The 21,935-nt window shown below is 44.3% G+C and overlaps 1 protein-coding gene across 10 annotated transcripts in view; it reads left to right on the top strand.

Annotated features, from left to right (window-relative positions):
• LOC101084751 (multidrug and toxin extrusion protein 2-like) overlaps positions 1 to 21,935 on the top strand; it is a 60,269-nt gene that overhangs the window by 13,026 nt on the left and 25,308 nt on the right. For 8 of the 10 annotated variants that reach the window (XM_045044355.1, XM_045044353.1, XM_045044351.1 and 5 more), the window contains exons 7-10: positions 957 to 1,054; positions 3,027 to 3,124; positions 20,074 to 20,187; positions 21,091 to 21,173. In XM_045044355.1, coding sequence (XP_044900290.1) covers positions 957 to 1,054; positions 3,027 to 3,124; positions 20,074 to 20,187; positions 21,091 to 21,173 — 393 coding nt within the window. The remainder of the gene's footprint in view (positions 1 to 956; positions 1,055 to 3,026; positions 3,125 to 20,073; positions 20,188 to 21,090; positions 21,174 to 21,935) is intronic. The other 2 variants (XM_023243779.2, XM_045044352.1) reach the window with 1 other exon arrangement.

The raw sequence follows: 21,935 nt of genomic DNA, 5'->3' as shown, positions 1-21,935 counted from the left end.
GGGGCTCAATCTCATGACCCCGGGATCATGCCCTGAGCCAAAACCGAGAGGCAGACGCTCAACAGACTGAACCACCCGGGCACCCCAAATGTAGAGTCTTCAAGAAAATGTTTACCTGAGGACTAGCGTAGAGTAGGCAAGAGACACACGAGAAGTGAGGAATGCGGCCCCGTAAATAATGGGGGTGAATGTCCACCGCATACCTGCTGGGGACCAGGCCCTGCTGGGTGCTTCGTGTGAGGTGACCTCATGATCCTTCACCTTGGCCCTGGACAGAAGTTAGGTAACTCGGCCTGAGTGTCTCCCATGGGGTCTTCCTGGGACACCTCGTGCCATGCACCGATTTGCTGTCCATGCGGTCATCCCTTCTCCTCTATCTCTGTGTTACTGTGATAGAAACGATGGCCCAGCGGGTCATTCCAAAGCTTTTAGAAACTTCTAGTTGGCCGGGCTCGCAGCTGCACCAGTGGGGGAGACGTGGCCAGCGGCTCTGACCCTGGCCGTCGACGTCCTCTGTGACCGTGCTGTCATTCAGAATCCTTGCCTGTGTACCTCTGAGTGTTCGGCTGACCACCTCTTTAGGAAAACTGACTCTTCCTGCTGCAAGAGTCTTAACTGTTCTCACGAGACCACATTCTCCGCTCACCAGAGGAGTGGAAACATCCCCACGCAGCCCGGCTAAAGCAGTTGTATGTCCTGCCTTTTAACTCAACCCTAATGAGCTCTGCCCAGAGTTTCAGGGACCTTCCAAACCCGGGTTGAAGACCAAGTATTAGAACAAAGAATCCGCCTCGTGTCCCTGCCACTGAGAAGTTCTAGGGGAGTTAGGAGCTCCGTGCCGGGAAGCGGGGGGCGGGGTGGGGGCAGAGACCAGTATATATGCTTCCCATTACGTCACACCCCATAACCGATCAGCTTTTGAAAATGTTGTTTGTTTTCCTGTTTGGGGATTTTAGGGCATCATCATGCCTCAAGTGATCACTGGGATCGCAGCAAACGTGATCAATGTGGGCATGAACGCCCTCCTGCTCTATGCCCTGGACCTCGGAGTGGTGTAAGTTGTGACCCGTTCGTTCCCCAAGTGCTGAGTGTCTGCTGGCCGCGGCCCTGGGGGCTGGGATATGGGGGGGGGGGTGAAGCGGCCTGGGAGGGAATCCCCATGGGGTGGGGGCTGGTGTCCTGGAGCACCTGGGGGGGCAGTCAGCCCAGGCTGTGGGGAGGAGTGCGGGCGTTAGCTGGGGGAGAATGTTGTGGAAGAGGTGACGTTGTGAGCTGACACCTGCCTGTCCGGTGGAGTTAGTGTGAGAGGGCGTCGCTGCAGCCTGTGAAGACTGAGATGCCAGACCTGAGCAAAGGCAGGAGGGGGCAGAGGACTGTCGGGATCTCCCACTAGCTCTCAGTTGTAAGAAATCAAGCTAGTTCCATCTCTGTGAAGCTGGAGAGTTGGAGGGTCCCATGAGGAAGGCAGCGTCAGTTTGGACCTCCCGCCAGTAGGCACCATGCTGTCGATCCGTCCCTGACTTGCACCGTCTGGTGCGCTGGCCCAGGTCCAGCCCCCTTCACGTGGACCGACGTGGTCACACGAGCACTCGAGATACATTATGAATGAAATGTAGTAAAATGAGATAGAATAGAAAATAGCGTATGGAGGTCTTTTCATGAGACTTCGTGTGTATACATATCAATGTGGGTACCAGGTAGTGATGGAAATTTAGTTCTGTTAGTTGCAGTAATACACGTGTGTGTGTATACACACACACACACACATATTTGTACATTTGTACGTTCGTATAGAAGTCATTGAGTGATGGGTAGTAGAGAGGTGGACTGTAAGAATAATCAATGAAAAAAGGTTTGTAACATCTGCCAGAAAAGCCAGAGGCTTTGACCATGGGGGGCGGGAGCACGAGTCGGCAGGCAGGTCTGAGAGCTGGTGACATCAACCCACATAAACACCTGATTGGCACCCGGTTTGTCCGGCTTTTCTCTGCAGGTGCACCTCACAGACCATCTCGTAGAAGTTTCTTGAACAGGTGTACGGAGGACAGTTTGGATAGTTGGAAAAGAGGAGAAGAACACATAGGAATGGGTTAATAAGTGATACAGTGTGAGGATTGGTCGGAAGATTAAAATGAAAAAATAGGAAGCAAGCAGGGTTCTGGGCTCCCTGTGCCAGGACGGGCCATCATTTAATTTGTGGTGATAAGATGTCATCTAAGATGCTCTAAAGTTGTCTTGTAATTGAAAACAAATTTATTATAATCCTGGGAAATAACTGTGAACCTTAGACCAGTATTTTGAGCACAGTAGTTGTTTTTGATATTGTACTTAGCTGACTACATTTAAGAATTTATCTGATAGGTTATTTCGGGCTGTTAGGACAAAGGACGGTGACAAGTGTGTATGTCCTTTTATTTTTCTGGTGATGAATGGTAACATTTGGCTCTTCCACAAAATTGTTGGTGGAAAGAAAACAAGTCAGTTATAAGTGGACAGTGTATTTATTTATTTATTTATTTATTTTATTTTATTTTTTTTTTTAAATTTTTTTTTTTCAACGTTTATTTATTTTTGGGACAGAGAGAGACAGAGCATGAACGGGGGAGGGGCAGAGAGAGAGGGAGACACAGAATCGGAAACAGGCTCCAGGCTCTGAGCCATCAGCCCAGAGCCCGACGCGGGGCTCGAACTCACGGAGCGCGAGATCGTGACCTGGCTGAAGTCGGACGCTTAACCGACTGCGCCACCCAGGCGCCCCTGGACAGTGTATTTAAATCATTAACTGTTTCCGATTCTGTGTCTCCCTCTCTCTCTGCCCCTCCCCCGTTCATGCTCTGTCTCTGTCCCAAAAATAAATAAACATTGAAAATAAATAAATAAATAAATCATTAAAAGATAGTCCACAAGTTCTAGGCTTTTCTAATAACTGTAATTCTTAAACAGAGCAAAAGCTTGTCAGGGGTAGTCTGTTTATTTATATTTGGACGGAATATACTCCCAGGTAATGATCACTTTCTCTCCTTCAGAGGATCTGCCTGGGCAAACACCACTTCCCAGTTCCTCCTGTCTGCTCTCCTTCTCCTGTACATGTGGTGGAAAAAAATCCACGTCGATACCTGGGGAGGTATGAGAACTTTGATTTACATTTTGATATTTGTTATTCAGAAGGATGTAATTCGGGTGTTTGGATATTTTTCCCCCAGAGAGTTTTTTTTTAATCTTTTTGGAGAATTAAAAAAATTGAGGAACATATTTGTATACTGAAAATATAAAAATTATAGGTCACTATGAGGTTTTTTTTTTTTTTTTTAATGTCCATAAAGGCAGCTTTTGGTCATAGAAAACGGTTGGCAGCTGTTGGGTTTAAGAATTGATATTTAAGGAATTAAAATTGCAGATACAAAATCTAAATTTTTCTTTGCAAATCATCCTGCTGTATTAAAACACAGTTTGAGGGGCGCCTGGGTGGCGCAGTCGGTTAAGCGTCCGACTTCAGCTCAGGTCACGATCTCGCGGTCCGTGAGTTCGAGCCCCGCGTTGGGCTCTGGGCTGATGGCTCAGAGCCTGGAGCCTGTTTCCGATTCTGTGTCTCCCTCTCTCTCTGCCCCTCCCCCTTTCGTGCTCTGTCTCTCTCTGTCCCAAAAATAAATAAACGTTGAGAAAAAAAATAAAAAAAAAAACAAAACACAGTTTGATTGATATCTTGTCGACTCAGGTGAACAGATTGAGTTCTTAAATAATAGTACCACTTACAGTTTAGCTAAATTCCCTTAAATAGTGTAACATGCATTTGTAAGTTTAGTAAAATAGATTTGTTTTCTAATTTTTTAAATTGTGGTAGAATGTATGTAACATAAAACTTGCTATTTTAGCCATTTTAAGTGCCCTTAAATACATTCACAGTGTTTGGTAACCATCACCACAATCCAGTTCTAAAACATTTTTATCACCCCAAACGGAAATTCTGTACCAGTTAAGCAGTCACTGCCCATTTTTTCTCCCTCTAGACCCCCAGTAACCTCCAGTCTACTTTCCGTTGATCTTGTACCTTGAAACTTTGCTGAAGTCATTCATTAGCTCCGAAGGCTTTCTGGTTGACTCTTTGGGTGATTCTGTATATAAGATCATACCATGTGCGAATAGAGATAATTTTACTTCTTCCCTCCCGGTTTTGATGCCTTTTAATTTCTTTTCTTGATTAATCGCTCTGACTACAACCTCTAGTGCAGTGTTGAATAGAAGTAGCAAAGTGAACATCTTTGTCTTGTTTCTGATTTTAGGGGTAAAGTTTTCAGACTTTAGCCATTGATATGACATATGTGAGTTTTTCATAGAAGCCCTTCGTCAGGTTGAGAAAGTTTCCCCTATTCCTAGTTCGTCGAGTGTTTTTGTTCATAAAAGTGTGTTGCATTTTTTTTTCCTGCATTAACTGAGATGATCACTCTTTGTTTTTTCTTCCATTTTCTTAATGTGGTGTATTGCATTGATTGATGTTAATCATCTCGTGTGTTCTTGGGATAAATCCCATTTGGTCACTGTGTGCGATCATTAACTATGTTGCTGGGTGTGGTTTGCCAGTATTTTGTCGAGGATTTTTACATCTATATTCATAAGGGATATTGTTCTGTGATTTTCTTTTCTTGTGTTGTCTTAATCTGGCTTTGGTGTCGAGGTGATGCTGGCCTCAGAACGAGGCTGTGGGTTTGGTACCATTATTTCTCTTCTGTGTTTTGGAAGTTTGAGGAGAATTGGTGTCAGTTCTTCAAATATTTGCTTTAATTCACCGGTGAAGCCGTAAGGTCTTGGACTTTGTTGGGAAATTCTGATTGCCTGTTCAGTCTCTTATTAAAGGTTTGTTGAGATTTTCTCTTTGTGTTCGGTCACTTGAGGTAATTTGTGTGTTTCTAGGAATTTGTCATTTCGTCTAGTTATTTGATTTGTTGCCATACAGTTCCTAGAACTCTCTTATATTTTTTATTAAAGTGAGGTTGGTAGTAACATCCCCACTGTTATTTTTGATTTTAGTTATTTGAGCCTTTGTTCTTTTTCTCTTGGTCAGCTTAGCTAAAGTTTTTTCAATTTCGTTGATCTCTTTTCGTTTGTTTTTATTTTTTCAAAGAATCAGTTTTTAGTTTTCTGGTTCTCTCTTGTTATTTTTCCATTCTCTACTTCATTTATTTCTGCTTTAATCTTCATTATTTATGTTGTTCTAGCTTTGGGTTTAATTTGCTCTTTTTCCGTCTCCTCAGTGTGTAAAATTAATTTTATCCATTTGAGAGCTTTTTTCTTTTGCAGTGTAGGCATTTACAGTTATAAATGTCCCTTTGAGTACTCCTTCACTTCATCTAGTGTGGTGGGTTGTGTATTTGTTTTCTTTCGTTTCAGTGTGGTGTTTTTTTTTTTTCGTTGAACTTTTGCTACACTTTTTAATAAAGTTTATTTATTTAGGGTGAGAGCAGGAGGAAGGGCAGAGAGAGCAGGAGAGAGAGAGAATTCAAAGGCGGCTCCGCACTGTCACTGGAGAGCCTGACGCCTGATGTGGGACTCAAACTCATGAACTGTGTGTGACATCGTGATCTGAGCCGAAACCAAGAATGTGACACTTAACAAACTAAGCCACGCAGGTGCCCCTTCAGAGTTGTTTTTTAAATTGTCCCTTGTGTTTTGTTTAAGAGTGTGTTTAATTTGGGGCACCTGGGTGGCTCAGTCGGTTGAGCATCCAACTTCAGCTCAGGTCATGATCTCACGGTTTGTGGGTTCGAGCCCCGCGTCGGGCTCTGTGCTGACCGCTCGGAGCCTGGAGCCTGCTTCAGATTCTGTGTCTCCCCCTCTCTCTGCCCCTCTCCTGCTTGCATTCTTCTCTCTCTCTCTCTCTCAAAAATAAATAAAATATTTTTTAAAAAGTTTAATTTTTCATGTATATGAATTTTTTGGATTTCCTTCTATTACTGGTTTTATCCTTATTCTGTTGTGGTTGGAGAAGATACTTCGTATGAGATCAGTCTTCCCAAATGACTCTAAACTTGTTTTGTGACCTAACACATGGGCTGACCTGGAGAATGTCCCGTGTGCACTTGAGAAGAGTATTGCTGATATTGGGTGGAGAGCTCTGTACAAGTCTGGTGCATAGTGTTGTTTTAAGTCCTCTCTTTCCTTAGTGATCTCTGTCTACGTGTTCCATTCATTACCGAAAATAGTACTGGAGTCTCCAACTATTTTGTGGAACTGTCTAATTCTCTAGTTGTGTAAATGTTTGCTTTGTATTTTATGGGGCTGTGTTGTTTGGCCCCTGCCTGTTTATCATTGTTGTGTCTTCTTGATAAACTGACTGTCTCATCAATGTATAATGTCCTTCAGGGGCACCTGGCTGGCTCAGTCGGTTAAGCGTCCCAAGTTCGGCTCGGGTCATGATCTCGCGGTTCGTGAGTTTGAGCCCAGCCTAGGGCTCTGCAGATCCTGCTTCAGATCCTGCTCCGTCCCTCTCTGCCTCTCCCCCACTCATGCTTTCTCCCCGTCTCTCTCTGTGTCTCAAAAATAAATATTAAACACACGTATATAATGTCCTTTTGTCTTTTGTAATAGATTTTGACTTAAAGTTATTTTGTCTAATCTAGTCTAGCCACCCCAGCTCTCTTTGGGCTTCTACCCCAGTTCTCTTTGGGTTACCACTGATATAGAACCTATATATTTTTTTTTAAATTTTTTTTTTAATGTTTATTTATTTTTTTTGATTTTTTTTTTTTAAATTTTTTTCAACGTTTTTTATTTATTTTTGGGACAGAGAGAGACAGAGCATGAACGGGGGAGGGGCAGAGAGAGAGGGAGACACAGAATCGGAAACAGGCTCCAGGCTCCGAGCCATCAGCCCAGAGCCCGACGCGGGGCTCGAACTCACGGATCGCGAGATCGTGACCTGAGCCGAAGTCGGCCGCTTAACCGACTGAGCCACCCAGGCGCCCCTAGAATATATTTTTTAATCTTCTTTCTTTCAGCCTATTTGTTGCTTTCTGAGTCACTTTTCTGTCACCGAAGTGAGGCTCCTATAGACAGCATATAGTTAGATGGTGTTTTTTAGTCCATTTGGTCAGTATCTGCCTTTTTATTGGAGAATTTAATCTGTTTACATTTAAAATAATTACTGATAAGGGCAGACTTTCTTTGCCATTTTATTATTTGCTGTCTGTCTTAGACCTTTTTTGTGTTTCATTTCCTTCTGTACTGCCTTTGGGGTTTAGTTGATTTTTTTTTTTTTTGTTTTTTTGTTAGGGAACAGTTTTGATTCCATTCTCATTTCCTTTGTGTAGGTAATTTAGATTTTTTCCTTCATTGTTACCATGGAGATTATATTTAATATCTTAAATTTATAACAACCCTGTTTGAATGGGTACCACCTTAACTTAAGTAGCATCCCAAAATGCTACTCCTATCCAGCTCTCTCCACCACCCCTTTATGTTGTTGTTTCACTGACGACCTCTTTATTCCCATGTGCTCAGTAACAGAGGTTCGTGATTCTTTTCTATGCATTTGTCCTTTGAATTATGGAGGCGATAAATCACGGAGTTACAGAGCAAACCTACAGTCATCATACTGGTCTTTATATTTGTGCACATAGTTACCTTTACTGGAGACCTCTATTTGTTCACACAACTTTTGAGTTACTCTCTGGCTTCCTTTCATCTCAACCGGAAGGACTCCCTTTAACATGTCTTTTAGGGTAGGTCTGGTAGTAACAAAACTCCTCAGCTTTTGTTTAACTGGGTGTATTTTAATTTCTGCTTCATTTTTTAAGGACATTTTCATCAGATACAGAAGTCTCGGTTGACAGTTATTTTCTTTTGGCGATTGATTGATTGATTGAGAGCACATGCACACTCTCATGTGAGTAGGGGAGGGGCAGAGAGAGCGGGAAAGGGAGAAACTTAAGCAGGCTCCAATGCAGGGCTCGATCCCACAACCCTGGGGTCATGATCTGAGCCAAAACGATGAGGCAGATGCTTAAGCAGACTGAGCCACCAAGGCGCCCCTCTTTCGGCAATTTATTTTTTTTTTTTAATTTTTTTTTCAACGTTTATTTATTTTTGGGACAGAGAGAGACAGAGCATGAATAGGGGAGGGGCAGAGAGAGAGAGGGAGACACAGAATCGGAAACAGGCTCCAGGCTCTGAGCCATCAGCCCAGAGCCTGACGCGGGGCTCGAACTCACGGACCGCGAGATCGTGACCTGGCTGAAGTCGGACGCTTAACCGACTGCGCCACCTAGGCGCCCCAGTCTTTTGGCAATTTAAATATGTCATTCCGCTGCCTTATGGCCTCCATGGTTTCTGATGAGAAACTGTAGGTTAATCGTCTTGAGGATTCCTTGTACGGGATGAGTCACTTCTCTCCTGCTGCCTTAAAAAAGTCTTTGTCTTTGACAATATGGTTATAATGTGTCTTGCTGTGGATCTCATTGAGTTGATCTCACTCGCAGTTTGTTGAGTTCTTAGATGTGTGTATTATCTTTCTGGCAGCCTTTAATCTACTTCCTGTCAATGGATTTGCCCGTTCTGAACATTTCACAGAACTTAAACCGCACAATAGGTGGTCCTCTGTGACTGGTTTATTTCACTTAGCCTGATATTTTCAAGGCTCATCCATGTTGTAGCTTGTATCAGTATTTCCATTTTTTTTTCACAGGTGAATCGTATTCGGTCATACATGGTATCATGGAGATACCATGTTTTACTTATCCATTGAACAGTTAATGGGTATTTGGGTTCCACTTTTTGGCTGTTTTCAATAATGTTACTGTCCACACTCATGTGCAAGTTTTTGTGTGGATATATCTTTCAGTTCTTTTCGGTAAATAAGTAGGAGTGGGATTACTAGGTCATACGGTAATTCTGCGATTAACCATCTGCAGAATTGCCCGACTGTTTTCCAAACTGGCTACGTGATTTTACATTCCCACCACATCCTCACCAGCACTTAATTTATTTCCCTTTTTATTTTATTATTATTTTTTAATTCTAGCTATCCCATTAGGTAGGAAGAGGTGGCTTGGGATTTTGACTTTCGTTTCCCTGATGGCAGATGGTGTTGAGTATCTCGGGTTTCTTGGCTTGCTCAGCTCTTGTATTTCCTTTTTTCTTTACATTTCTTCGCCCCTCTGTCTGTAAGAACACTTCCCGTGGTGCCATTCGATTAGATTCAATGCTTCGCCTCCTTACGTAGTTCTGTTATCAGATCCTCCACCTTTATCACTGATTAGATTCCGTAGCCCTTTGATGTCCTTCCCGGTAACTGGAACACAAATTTAAATGGCTTCTGATTGGATTCTGTATCTTGTGATTTTGGCCCTGTGGCTATAGCACTAAGTCACAAATTACTGAATACATATTTTTGAATGTTTATTTTTGAGACAGAGACAGATCGCGAGTGGGGGAGGGGCAGAGAGAGAGGGAGACCCAGAATCCGAAGCAGGCTCCAGGCCCCGAGCTGTCAGCACAGAGCCCGACATGGGTCTCGAAACTCACAAACCATGAGATCATGACCGGAGCCAAAGTCAGATGCTTAACCGACTGAGCCACCCAGGCACCCCCAGCATTCTTTTCTTTTGTTTAAAAAAAGAATTTTTTTTTTTACATTTATTTATTTCTGAGAGACAGAGTGAGACAAAGTGAGAGTGGGGGAGGGGCAGAGAGGGAGGGAGACACAGGACCGGAAGCAGGCTCCAGGCTCTGAGCTGTCAGCACAGAGCCCTACACGGGGCTCGAACCCACAGACTGTGAGATCATGACCTGAGCCGAAGTCGGACGCTCAACCCGACTGAGCCACCCAGGCGCCCCCCAGCATTCTTTTCTTAGCACAAAGGTGGATCTGCTGGCTAAGCTCTATGCCATGGTGTTATATCTACCCATAAGGGGTACTATATAGGTTAATAGAAGTCCTGGTTCCAGGCTCTTTTTATCTTACTTGTCCACGGTATATAGTTTCCACTCCCAAGGTCACTTCATGGACCAAGATGCTACTATGTTCCAGTTAGTAGGAAGGAGGAGGGAGGAAAACAGGACATTCACACACCCCCTTTAAGTGTGTTAAAAGTTCCTGACAGGTGCCCACACCGATTCTGATTTGCCCTGTTGGCCAGTACATAGCCCCATGGTCATATTAAGCTGCAAGAAATGGATACATGGCCCCTAAACTTCTTGTAAGTTTATTTCTGTGAAAGACTGTGAAGGATCAGGATGTCAGTTTTGCTAGGCACATAGCGGTCCCTGCTGCAGTTGGGAACCATGAAGTGCTCAGGAAACGCCAACAGCTTTGGCTCTTCTCCTGCATTCACCCTGGATGCTCATTTATCTCGCGAGATTTTGTGCATGCTCCTGCTTGACGAAGTTCCCCCAAAAGTCGATCATTTTACTGATCGATATAAATGCTTCTTAATTAAGTGAATTGAAACTGTGGCATGCTAATTTTCAGTCAAATGCTGCAGATCAAAATCAGAGTTTGCTTACAGTCAGAAAAATTCCATGTGCGCTTTTTAAAACAAAACGAATCTGTTATTAGTGATAAAAGAGAAGCGAGTTTAGGTCCTTATACTTTTAAGTCTTATAATCAGCCTCCTTTCATTTGTTTCTTTTCAATTAAAATTTTTTTTTTTTTAGTGTTTATTTTTGAGAGAGAGGGGCATAGTGCAAGTGGGGGAGGGGAAGAGAGAGAGAGAGAGAGGGAGACACAGTCCGAAGCAGGCTCCAGGCTTTGAACTGTCAGCACACAGCCTGGTGCGGGGCTCGAACTTACGGACTGTGAGATCACGACCTGAGCCAAAGTCAGACGCTCAGCTGACTGAGCCACACAGGTGCCCCTCTTTTCACTTTTAAAAGCAGAAACGGGGGCACCTGGGTCGCTCAGTCAGTTGAGCGTCTGACTCTTGATTTTGGCTCAGGTCGTGATCCCAGGGTCATGGGATTGAGCCCCACATCGGGCTCTGCACTGGGCGTGGAGCCTGTTTAAGATTCTCTCTGGTCCTTTGTCCCTCTCCTTTGCTCTCTTGCCCTCTCTCTCAAAAATGAAATGGAATGGAATCTTAGAAAACGTGTTAGCCTCATTCTGCCCAGCGTCCACATCTACACGTAGACAACGTTCAACCATTTTCTCTTGTCAGATCACAGTTCTTAATCATTTCTGATTCTTTTTGTTTTAAAGTCAAAATGAGGAAAACTCACGTATCTTGTAACAGCTTCGTTGAGGCATATGATACAGACGCTGTAAAATCCAGTTTGAGGACGTTTCTTCTTGTGACTGCAGTCCCTCCCTGTCCTTACCCTGTCTTCATCCTGAGCCTCAGGCAGTCACTGATGTGCTCTCAGCCTCCGTGGAGTCCCCTTTTCTGGACCATCATAAATACTTTACGTTGTACCTAAACCATCGGTTATGAGGCAGGCTAATGGCCTCTGCAGAGGTGGCTAATAAGGAAGGTGATCTTATACATACCGTGTAAAGTAATTCTTAGCTCTTTGCTCAATTTTTGTCTTTGTTTTTATCTCCCTTCACCCCTTAGTTTTAACGGTGGAGGAAAAAGGGCCACATCCAAACACTTTTTTATAGACATAAATGCCTATTTGGGACCCTCTGCAAATCTAGGTCATTATCCCAGGTTGGTAGATCCTTTAATGTTAGGAGGTGGGTAGGATTTGGGTGTAGATTGGTTTATCTGCTGTGAAATTATTAACTGTTTAGCGTTCTTTAAATATTGACCAACATTTTTCTAAATATTCTCTCAGTACTTACGTAACTAAGACCCCCAAACTCAAGACTTAACAATTGAGGGGCGCCTGGGTGGCTCAGTAGGTTAAGCGTCCGACTCTCAGGGTTACATCAGGTATTTCCAAAGTACTGTTTGTGCCCATTCAGATGCCCTTTTCTCAGCCCGGTGTCCCTCCTGTCCCGTAAATACTTGTCCTAATTGTTGTCTCTTCACAATCCAGCCTGTTGTTTACTTAGCTTTGAAGACCTTGTTCTGTGTGTGTGGTCCCCATAGTCCAGCCTAAAGCCTCTATTGCAACTCCTTGCTGTCTGTGGGGCCTGTGTGGGTCTGGTTTCATAAGGTCTGGGGCCTTTGGTCTGTCTGGCCCCCTGAAACTGATTCCCGTGAACCAGCACCCCGGCAACTTGCATCAGTAATATATGACAGTACGATTCGTCCCACGCACTTAGCTGGCATTATCTATGCTCCCAAGGAGTCACTCTGTTTTAGGTGTGTCTTTTCTAAATAGCATATGGCGTTATTCCTTCTAAGAATCTACAGTTTCTAATCAGTGCCTTTACCCGTTTGCATTTATTGTCATTAAAACGTATTAGGACCTACTTACTAGGAATTACTCTGGGTTTTCTATTATTTCATGGTTTTACCTTGCTTTTTTTTTCCTCCCTTATTTCTTTACTTGTAATCGGTTTTCTTTCTGTCTTTACTGTACTCTTACTGTAACTCTTTTTTTTTTTTTTTTTTTTTTTTTTTTTTTTTTTTACTGTAACTCTTGATTTGGGAGGTGGGGGCACGTTGTTCCGCATGTTGTTCAGCGTAGTGACTCTGGATCCAGATCGCCGCCGTTAGGTCCCATCTTGAAGTGGGATCTGGGGAACACTACCTAACTTCCATGTCTCCATTTCCCTATTTGTGAAATGATGACAATGAAAAATAGGTCCTACGGGGGCACCTGGGTAGCTCAGTTGGTTGGGCGTCTGACTTTGACTCAGGTCGTGATCTCATGGTTTGTGAGTTTGAGCCCCGCATCGGACGCTGCGCTGACCACACGAGCCTGCTTGGGATTCTCTGTCTCTCCCTCTCTTTCTGCCCCTCCCTTACTCATGTTCGTGCTCTCGAAATAAATAAGCTTTACAAAAATCATAGGGCCTACATCCTTTAATTATTGTGAAGATTTAACTGAGTTATCCCTGTGAAGGGTTTAGAACAAAGACTGTGACAAGGTGCACTCAACAAATGTTAGCTGCCATTTTTTTTTTTTTTTAGTATGCTAAACTGTTTTTAATTGTTTTACAGTCCCCAGCGCTTTCTCATGTTTCCCTTCAACTTTTTATTTTCAAGATGTTCAAGCCCACTGGAAAGTAGAATGGTTTAAGGGTCATTCGACTCTTCTTTCCCTGAATTTCCTGATTGTTAACATGTTGCCTTATTTGTTTTTGTTTTTCCCTTTATGTGTGCGTGTCTTGCCATGTAGTGGATCGCAGACATGACACTTCGCCACCAACTAGTTCAGCATGTGTCTCTCCTAAATGACATTTTCCCAAATAACCACCATATGGTCATGGAGGAAAACAAAAAAGAACACGTTATTGAATGTGATATTCATTAATGTCCTAAGATGTGCCTTCTGTATTCAAATTTCCATACCTGGTTTTTTGTAAATTTTTTAATGTTTATTTTTGAGAGAGAGACAGAGAGAGAGAGAGACAGAGAGAGAATGAGCGAGGGAAGGGCAGAGAGAGAGGGAGATAACAGAATCCGAAGCAGGCTCCAAGCTCTGTGCTGACAGCTCAGAGCCCAATGTGGGGCTCGAACCGACAGACCGCGAGATCATGACCTGAGCTGAAGTCGGATGCTCAACCGACTGAGCCACTCAGGCGCCCCTCCAAATCTGTTTTTATGATCCAGGTTCCAGTGAGGGTCCATGCATCACCTTTGGTTGTTGTTGCTTTAGCCCCTTTTTATCTAAAACAATCTTCCCAGAGCGCCTGGGGGGCTCAGTCCATTAAGCATCCAACTTCAGCTAAGGTCGTGATCTCGCAGTTCATGAGTTCAAGCCCCGTGTCGGGCTCTGTGCTGACATCTCAGAGCCTGGAGCCTGCTTCGGAGTCTGTGTCTCCCTCTCTTTCTGCCCCTCATCTGCTCACACTCTGTCTCTCAAAAAATAAGTAAACATTAAAAAAAAAATAGAACAATCTCCCCATCTTTTTTGGTTTTCCTGGCGCTGATTTTTCAAAGAGCCTAGGCCATTTTTTTCAGTGAATGTCTTAGACTTTGGATTTCTCCCCTCATGTTAGTTTCCTCATGAGCAGATTCCGATTAAAGCGTTTAGGCAGGAATACTAGGAAGAGGGTGGTGCGTACTTAATCCGAGACCTATAATCGCAGGTGGCGCTGGCTTTGATCGTTTGGCTTGAGGTAGTGAATGCCAGATTCCTTCGTGGGAAATATACATTTTCTCCTTTGTAATTAGAGAGTAATCTGTAACACGACAGAGAGGATTTGACTGTCTGGGACTCCAGTAAATTTTCATCCGGTGGTTTAGCATCCGCTGCTGATTCGCACTTGAATAATGACTACAGTGGCGGTTTCAAATATTCTTACGTTTTCAGTATGCGTACTTGCCTCCGTTAGGATACCTTCAGCTGTAAATTACAAAAACCAAACAACTCGTTCAATCAGCTTAACCGTTAAAAGTTCAAGTAACTGACTCCTGTAACTGGAAGTCCCAGGGTAGGTGTTTCGGAATTTGAATGCAAAGGAGCCGTGGATGCCTGGATGAAAATGAAGAGTTTCCAAGAGAAGTCAGGATGCTGGTTGTACAGGCAACTTTTAAGGCTCATTTGTGATATTTTAAGATACGCGCTTTTTTCTGATCTCTGTTCTGTTCCCAGATAACGCACCTTCTCTTTTGTATCATCGTTAATCATAAATTTAGTTCTGGATTTTTAAAAATTCTTTTTTTTTTCCAGATTTTTAAGAATGCTAATAAAACATTATTTTGTCGTGTTTCAGTTTATCAATGTTTTTAGACATTAATTTTTTTCACTGTTGCTTCTTGAATCTCATTCCTCCTTTCTGGATTATTTTTATTCTTGCTGATATGTGTCTTTCAGAAGTTGTTTCAGGAAAGTCCTGGAAAGAGTAAACCTTCAGTCTGTTGATGTCTTAGTATATGTGCTGCCGAAGCGAGCATTCAGTCTGTTGATGTCTTAAAAAATGCCTTTATAGGGGCCCCTGGGTGGCTCGGTCGGTTGAGCATCCAACTTCGGCTCAGGTCATGATCTCATGGGTTCATGGCTTTGAGCCCCGCGTTGGGCTCTGTGCTGATAGCTCAGACCCTGGAGCCGGCTTCGGATTTTGTCTCCCTCTCTCACTGCCCCTCTGCCTCTTGCACTCTGTCTCTCTCAAAAATAAACATTAAAAAAACGCCTTTATCTTTTTCTCATTCTTGAATATTACTGGGTGTGAAAATCCAAGTTGGTAGCAACTCTGCCTACACGGCTGATGTTACACTCTTTCCTTCTTGTTCTTGGTGACGGGTCTGGCATCAACCTGTCTTGGCTTTGTAGACAAGTATTTTCTTTTGTAGTTTTTTTTTTATATATGTATATAATTTTTTAAAATTTACATCCAAATTAGCATATAGTGCAACAATGATTTCAGGAGTAGATTCCTTAGTGCCCCTTCCCCATTGAGCCCATCCCCCCCCCTCCCCGTAACCCTCAGTTTCTTCTCCATATTTAAGAGTCTCTTCTGTTTTGTCCCCTTCCCTGAGTTTATATTCGTTTTGCTTCCCTTCCCTTATGTTCATCTGTTTTGTCTCTTAAAGTCCTCATGGGTGAAGTCATATGCTTTTTGTCTTTCTCTAATTTCACTTGGCATAATACCCTCCAGTTCCATCCACGTAGTAACAAATGGCAAGACTGCATTCTTTTTGATTGCCAAGTGATACTCCATTGTGTATATATACTACATCTTCTTTATCCACTCATCATCGATGGACGTTTGGGCTCTTTCCATACTTTGCCTATTGTCGATAGTGCTGCTAGAAACACGGGGGTGCATATGTCCCTTCGAAACAGCACACCTGTATCCTGTGGAGAAGTGCCTAGAAGTGCAATTGCTGGATCGTAGGGTAGTTCTATTTTTAGTTTTTTGAGGAACCTCCATACTGTCTTCCAGAGTGGCTGCACCAGCTTGCATTCCCATCTTTTGTAGTTTTAAAGATTTTCTTTTCCTTTTTGTATCATAACATGGCCGCACGAGGATTTAAAGAAAATTATCTTAGACATTCAGTAAACTTTCTTAATCTGAGGGCCTCAGTTAAACTCTGGTAAAGTTTTAGCCTTTTCCTCTACTGTTTATTCTCCATTGCTGACTGTTCTGTCCTGTGCACTCAGACACCTTCCAGATGGCTTTATTTCTCTTCCGTATGTTCTCTCTCAACTTTGTCCTGCGCCTCGAGACATCTTCTCTTTCCTGTCTCTGTTTGCTAATCACCTTTTAAGCTGTGACTTGTCTACTTTCTGATTCATTTTTTGTTTTCAATTTGCAACAGTTATGTCTTTTATTCCTAAAATGTTACTTGGTTCTTTTTCTGTCCATCCTTATTTCAAAACCTCCTGCCCTAAACATTTTAGGAATGCTTACTTAAAAAATTTTTTTTCGGATGGTCCTATTATTTCTACTTTAGCCGGTGTGAAATCTTTCATGTGTTGGCTTCGTGGAGTTTCTTTCCTGGCATTAGATTTCTTATCTGTTTATATCCTGGGTCATGGAACATACCTGTGTCCATATTTTGTTAATTCTAAGACTCATATTTTTTTTTGCATATTAACGTCTCTATAATTGGAATTCCTCTTGCGGTTGATGTACTAAAATATAAAATACCATGTCACAATTTAATTGGCCAATTCTTTGTGGCACATAATGATACCTTAGACGCGTTGAAAGCCACACTTAATTTCACCAAGCATCGTCTGACCGATGCCTGCTACCTCGGACTGTGGTTTTGATCTGTTTCTTTATGATTTTTGTCTGTGAGCTTATTTCCCAAGGGGGTTGTCTTCCTTGTGAGTCACATATTTGCCCTATTTTTTTTTTAAGTGTTATTTACTTATTTTGAGAGAGAGAGATGGAGAGTGAGTAGGAGAGGGGCAGAGAGAGAGGGAGAGAGAATCCCAAGCAGGCTTCGCACGGTCAGCACAGAGCCCGATGCGGGGCTTGAACTTACAAACTGTGAGATCATGACCTGAGTTGAAACTAAGAGTCAGATGCTTAACCGACTGAGCCACCCAGGCACCCCATGGCCTGTCCATTTTTTATAGGTTTTATGTCTGATCAGATCAAAAGAAATCTACCTGTTCTAGTCCCAGGCTTTCCTCACCGTGACTGCATCAGGTTCATACCCTCTCCGGTACACGGCAGCCCTTTCTGCTCCTGGCTCATTTGCACCCATGGGTCCAGGCTGGCAGGTAGATTTTCTGGTCTCCTGATGGGGGACAAAGTGGGGGACGGGCAGTGCTTTCCTAACTCCTAACACTTCCTGCTCAGTGGAGCTTGTGCCTTGACCTCTGACCCTTCTCACCAGCCATAGCCACCTCATAATTCATGTGGATCTTTTTCTATTGGTTCTTGATGTTGTTCTCCCCTCCAGCCTTCACCTCCAAATTTGGGGGTAGAGGGTGGGGTCCCAGCCCCTCTCTTCTCCTGCTGGGACCCAGGAAGGTGAATGGCAAGATGACTGTTGGGGCCTTTCTTTGTTCTTACGTTAATAGAAATTCCTGTGTTGGAGCGCCTGGGTGGCTCAGTCAGTAAGCGTCCGACTTCAGCTCAGGTCATGATCTCACGGTCCGTGAGTTCGAGCCCCACATCGGGCTCTGTGCTGACAGTTCAGAGCCTGGAGCCTGCTTCAGATTCTGTGTCTCCCTCTCTCTCTGCTCCTCCCCCACTCACACTCTGTCTCTCTCTCAAAAATAAATAAACATGAAAAAAAAAAAAGAAATTCCTCAGTGTTTTTCAGTGCCTTCTTCCCCTCCCCTTCTCTCCCTCTCTTGTCCTGGAATTTCTCATACTCAAATTCATGACACACTGATAGCCTCATTTCTTACGGGGCCCCCCTCCCGTTTTGGAGTGTTTCTCTCTCCCATTTCAGAGTTCCCATTGTCCTCCTTTGAGGCACCTTCTCTGTGTTTAATGTATGTCTTTTGATGCGTATCTTTGAAAACTGCAAAGTGGTTTTATTGTTTTTGGCTGTATATATGTTTATATTCACCTAAGAGCATAAGAGTTCAGATATCCTTTTTTTTTTTTTCATAATTTTTTTTTTTTTTCCCACTGCACAGAGGTAGGCAAACAGCCCCACAAACTAAATCCAGCCACAGCTCGCTTTGGTAAATGAAGTTTCGAACACAGCCACACCTAATCGTCACACGTTGCCGGTGGCCATTCTCGTGCTGCTACAGCAGACTCGAGTAGTGGCCTCAGGGACCATTTGGTCTGCAAAGTTGAAAATGCTTACTGTCTGGCCCTTTATGGAAAAAAAAGTTCATTGACCTCTCTGGTTTATAGCGTGGACGGTGGTTTTGCTTTAAGTTGTAGTGAAATGTACATAACATGAAATTCACCACCATAGCCATTTTTAGATGTGTAGGTAAGTAGCGTTAAACACACTCACGTTGCCGTGAAACCATCTCCGTCATTCATCTCCAGAACTTTTTTTCATCCTGCAGAACTGGAACTCTGTCCTCGGTAAAGAGTAACAACTCCATTTCTCCCTTTTGTCCGTCTCCTGGCAACCACTGTTCCATCACTGGTTTTCTGTCTCTAAGTTCGGCTTCCCTAGATAACCTCCTCTAGGTGGAATCATACAGTGTTGGTCTTTCTCGGTCTTCGCTTAGTGTCTTTGGGTTTGATTCATGTTGTAGCACGTGTCGGAATCTCCTTCCTTTTTGAGAGTGACGAATACTCCGTTGTGGGTGTGGACCACATACCGCTTATCCATTCATCCCTTAATGAGCATGTGGACTCTCCTTCCACCTCTTGGGTGCTGGGAATGATGATGCTCTGAACATGGGTGTGCAGGTAGCTCTTGGAGAACGTGCTTTCAGTTCTTTTTCTGTATGCTCAGCAGAGATATTGCTGGACCCTGTGATACTTCTTAATTTTTTGAGGAACCACCATACTTTATTTCCATAGCGGCCGTACCATTTTACGTGCCCAGCAGCACGGCACGCGGGTTGCAGTCTATCCACATTCTCACCAGCATGTGTTATTTTCCTTTCCTTTTTTAAAGCAGCCATTCTGATGGGTGTGAGATACCATCTAACTGTGATTTTGATTTGCATTTCCTTATTGATTAGTGAGGTTGAGCATTTTTTTTTCATGTGCTGGTGGCTGTTTGTAGATCTTTAGAGAAACGTCTATTCAAGGCCTTTGCTCATTTGTTTAAATCATTAAAAAATTTTAACGTTTACCTGTTTATCTTGAGAGAGAGTGCCTGCATGCACATGTGTGCAAGTGGGGGAGGAGCAGAGAGAGAGAGAGGGAGAGAGGGAATCTTAAGCAGGCTCCGTACCGTCAGCACAGAGCCCAACGTGGGGCTGCGAGATCGTGACCTGAGCCGACATCAAGCGTCATCCAGATGTTCAACCGACAGAGCCACCCAGACGTCCGGGTTGTTTTATTGTAGTTCTTTACATATTCTGGTTATGATATCCAGATATCCTTATCCGATACGTGATTTGGAAATATTTTCTCCCATTCCGTGGGTTGCCAGACTCTGCTCTGTTGATGGTGTCCTTTGGTGCACAGAAATTTTCAGTTTTGATGTAGCTGAAAAGATCTGTTTTTACGTTAGTTACCTGTGAGCGGTATAATCTCAGATCTCGCCGTGTTGCTTTATATACACCTGGTGTTCTGCTTTTAACTGTAATACGCATCGATCATAATTTACTTCTCTAGTTTCCCAGCGACGATCTCCGTGACGCCCCCACCATCCCACAACCACAGGCTGCCTCAGTGAATATCCTCCCGTGTGTTCCCCTGGAGCTCTATGGGAGGGTCTCTGCCATTGGTACCCAGGAGTGACATGTGCGGGTGGCAGGGCGTACGCGTGCCTCAGTCTCACTAAGTGTTGCCAGCTCTGTCCCCACCGTCTCAGACTCCGGTCTTGTTTGACATCTTTAAAATACATTCTTTTTCTGGAGACCTCTGCTTCCTCCCAGTCTCTGGCCCTTTGCAGGAGGCAGCCGTGGGAAGTAGAATTGTTGACGTCGGAGACTGTTGAAAAGTAAAAGCTGTTTTCTCTCTCCCCTGTTCTCTAGGGTGGACTTGGGACTGTTTCCAAGAATGGGGCTCCTACATCCAGCTGGCTGTCCCCAGTATGTTCATGGTGTGCATTGAGTGGTGGACCTTTGAGATCGGAACCTTCCTTGCAGGTTGGTCAGTGGTTCAGCGGAAATCTGAGAACAACCTGGTGGATCTGGTCTCCACAGCCCAAGAGACATAAGTCTTACTGCTCCTCCCTTTCCATTCCGCCGAGCTCTCGTGGGAGTTTTCAGCGTAGAGTTAAATCCTTGCCCAACCGTAAGCATATTCGAGTTCAGTGGGCCTTTAGCTCTGCCTCACTGCCCTTCACTTTATAGATTCGGCGAGGGAGGTCACGGTTAAGAAGTGTGCCAAGGTCACGGAGAGGGACAACTGAAACCTGAATCTGGGTCTCGTGACTCTCTCAGACCTTCTGCTTCAGCTGACTTTTGCTGGGCAGCATGCAGATTTTTAATCCATTTACAGAGTGACTGATTTGGCTCTGTTTTAGACGTGATCTTTGTTTCTATCAGAGCTGTGATAATTTTGGTCCTAGGTGTTCACTGCAGCCATCTTACTGCCAGGAAAGTAATAGAGAACATAATAGAGACAGGATGACGCTGATTGGTGTTAAAGGCTCTGGAGACACTTGAATACTCCAGCTCCCACCACATCAGAGTTCCTCTGTCTGCCTTCCCACCCCCCACATTGTGACCCCACATCTGCCCGAGGAATGACCTGCAACTCTAGGAGCCTCGTTTTCTACTTTAAACCTGATGTTTTGTTCCTTGGTGGATACAGACTTGTAGAGTGAACCTGTCCCATGTCGTAGCTGCCTTAGTTCTTGGAAGCTTCCTGGGAGTGGACACCTGGGGTTCTCCTCCGCACAGATCATGGATTCTGCCATTGGCTTTTGCTCCTGGGGGCGATCCTGGCTTCTTTTAAGTTAAGACACGTTCTGCTTTCACAAGGAAAATGTTTGCTTTGATCCACTTTCTGAGATGTGTTTTGTGTGTGTCTGTCCAACATTTCAGGACTGATTAGCGTGACAGAGCTCGGGGCCCAGGCCATCATTTACGAACTGGCCTCTGTAGCCTACATGGTAAGAACCTTTGAGGTGAGACCCAACACCTTCTCTGCACAAACTCTGCTAGGCTGTTGGCATTGCGTTCACTCGACACCCCCCGCCCCCCCCACAGGCCGTGCACTGGGGAGAGAGGAGAGCCAGACAGCAGGAGAGAGAGCACACGGGAGGGAGTGTGGATTTTGGAGCCAGACACTGGGTTTGAGTCTTGCCATGCTGCTCCCAGCTGTGCGACTGAGCTCATTACTTAACCTCTCTGAGCTTCCGTTTTTCTCATGTACAAAATGGGGAAGAAATGCTTCCACCGAGTGAAGGTAGAATATGATAATGTGTTAAAGCACTTGGCGCAACGCCTGGCACGTTTACACAACAAATACGGAATCGGTGGTGCTGGGATGTGATGGAGAGCGAGATGGGGATGTCCCCTGCCCTCTCGTGGCCTGTGGTCTGGTGGGGAGACAGAGACAAACAAGTAAACCGGTAAACGAGAGCGTGACCGACATAGATGATGCGTACCATAGAAGCAGCAATAAAAGTCTGAGGTGCGTAAAACCAGAGCTGGGTGCTTTCAGGCGGGGTCGTCAGAAACAGTCGTCCTGAGTTGCTGGTTAAGCTGAGACTTGAAAGGGGAGAGGAGCCAGCCCAGGGAGCCCGAGCGTGAGAGCTGACTGCGGAGCCTGAGCAGAGGCTCCGGGATGGAACAGAGCATGTGGCGTGTCCAGGGGCCCCAGACGGGAACCTGGCTGACGGGGTTGGTGAGGAAAGAAGGGTGACGTGTAGAAGCCGGCTTAGGGG

Source organism: Felis catus, chromosome E1 (assembly GCF_018350175.1).
Source record: "Felis catus isolate Fca126 chromosome E1, F.catus_Fca126_mat1.0, whole genome shotgun sequence".
NCBI classification, from domain to species: Eukaryota; Metazoa; Chordata; class Mammalia; order Carnivora; family Felidae; genus Felis; species Felis catus.
The sequence above is the reverse complement of the archived record's forward strand: the minus strand, read 5'-3'. Positions and strand labels throughout refer to the sequence as shown.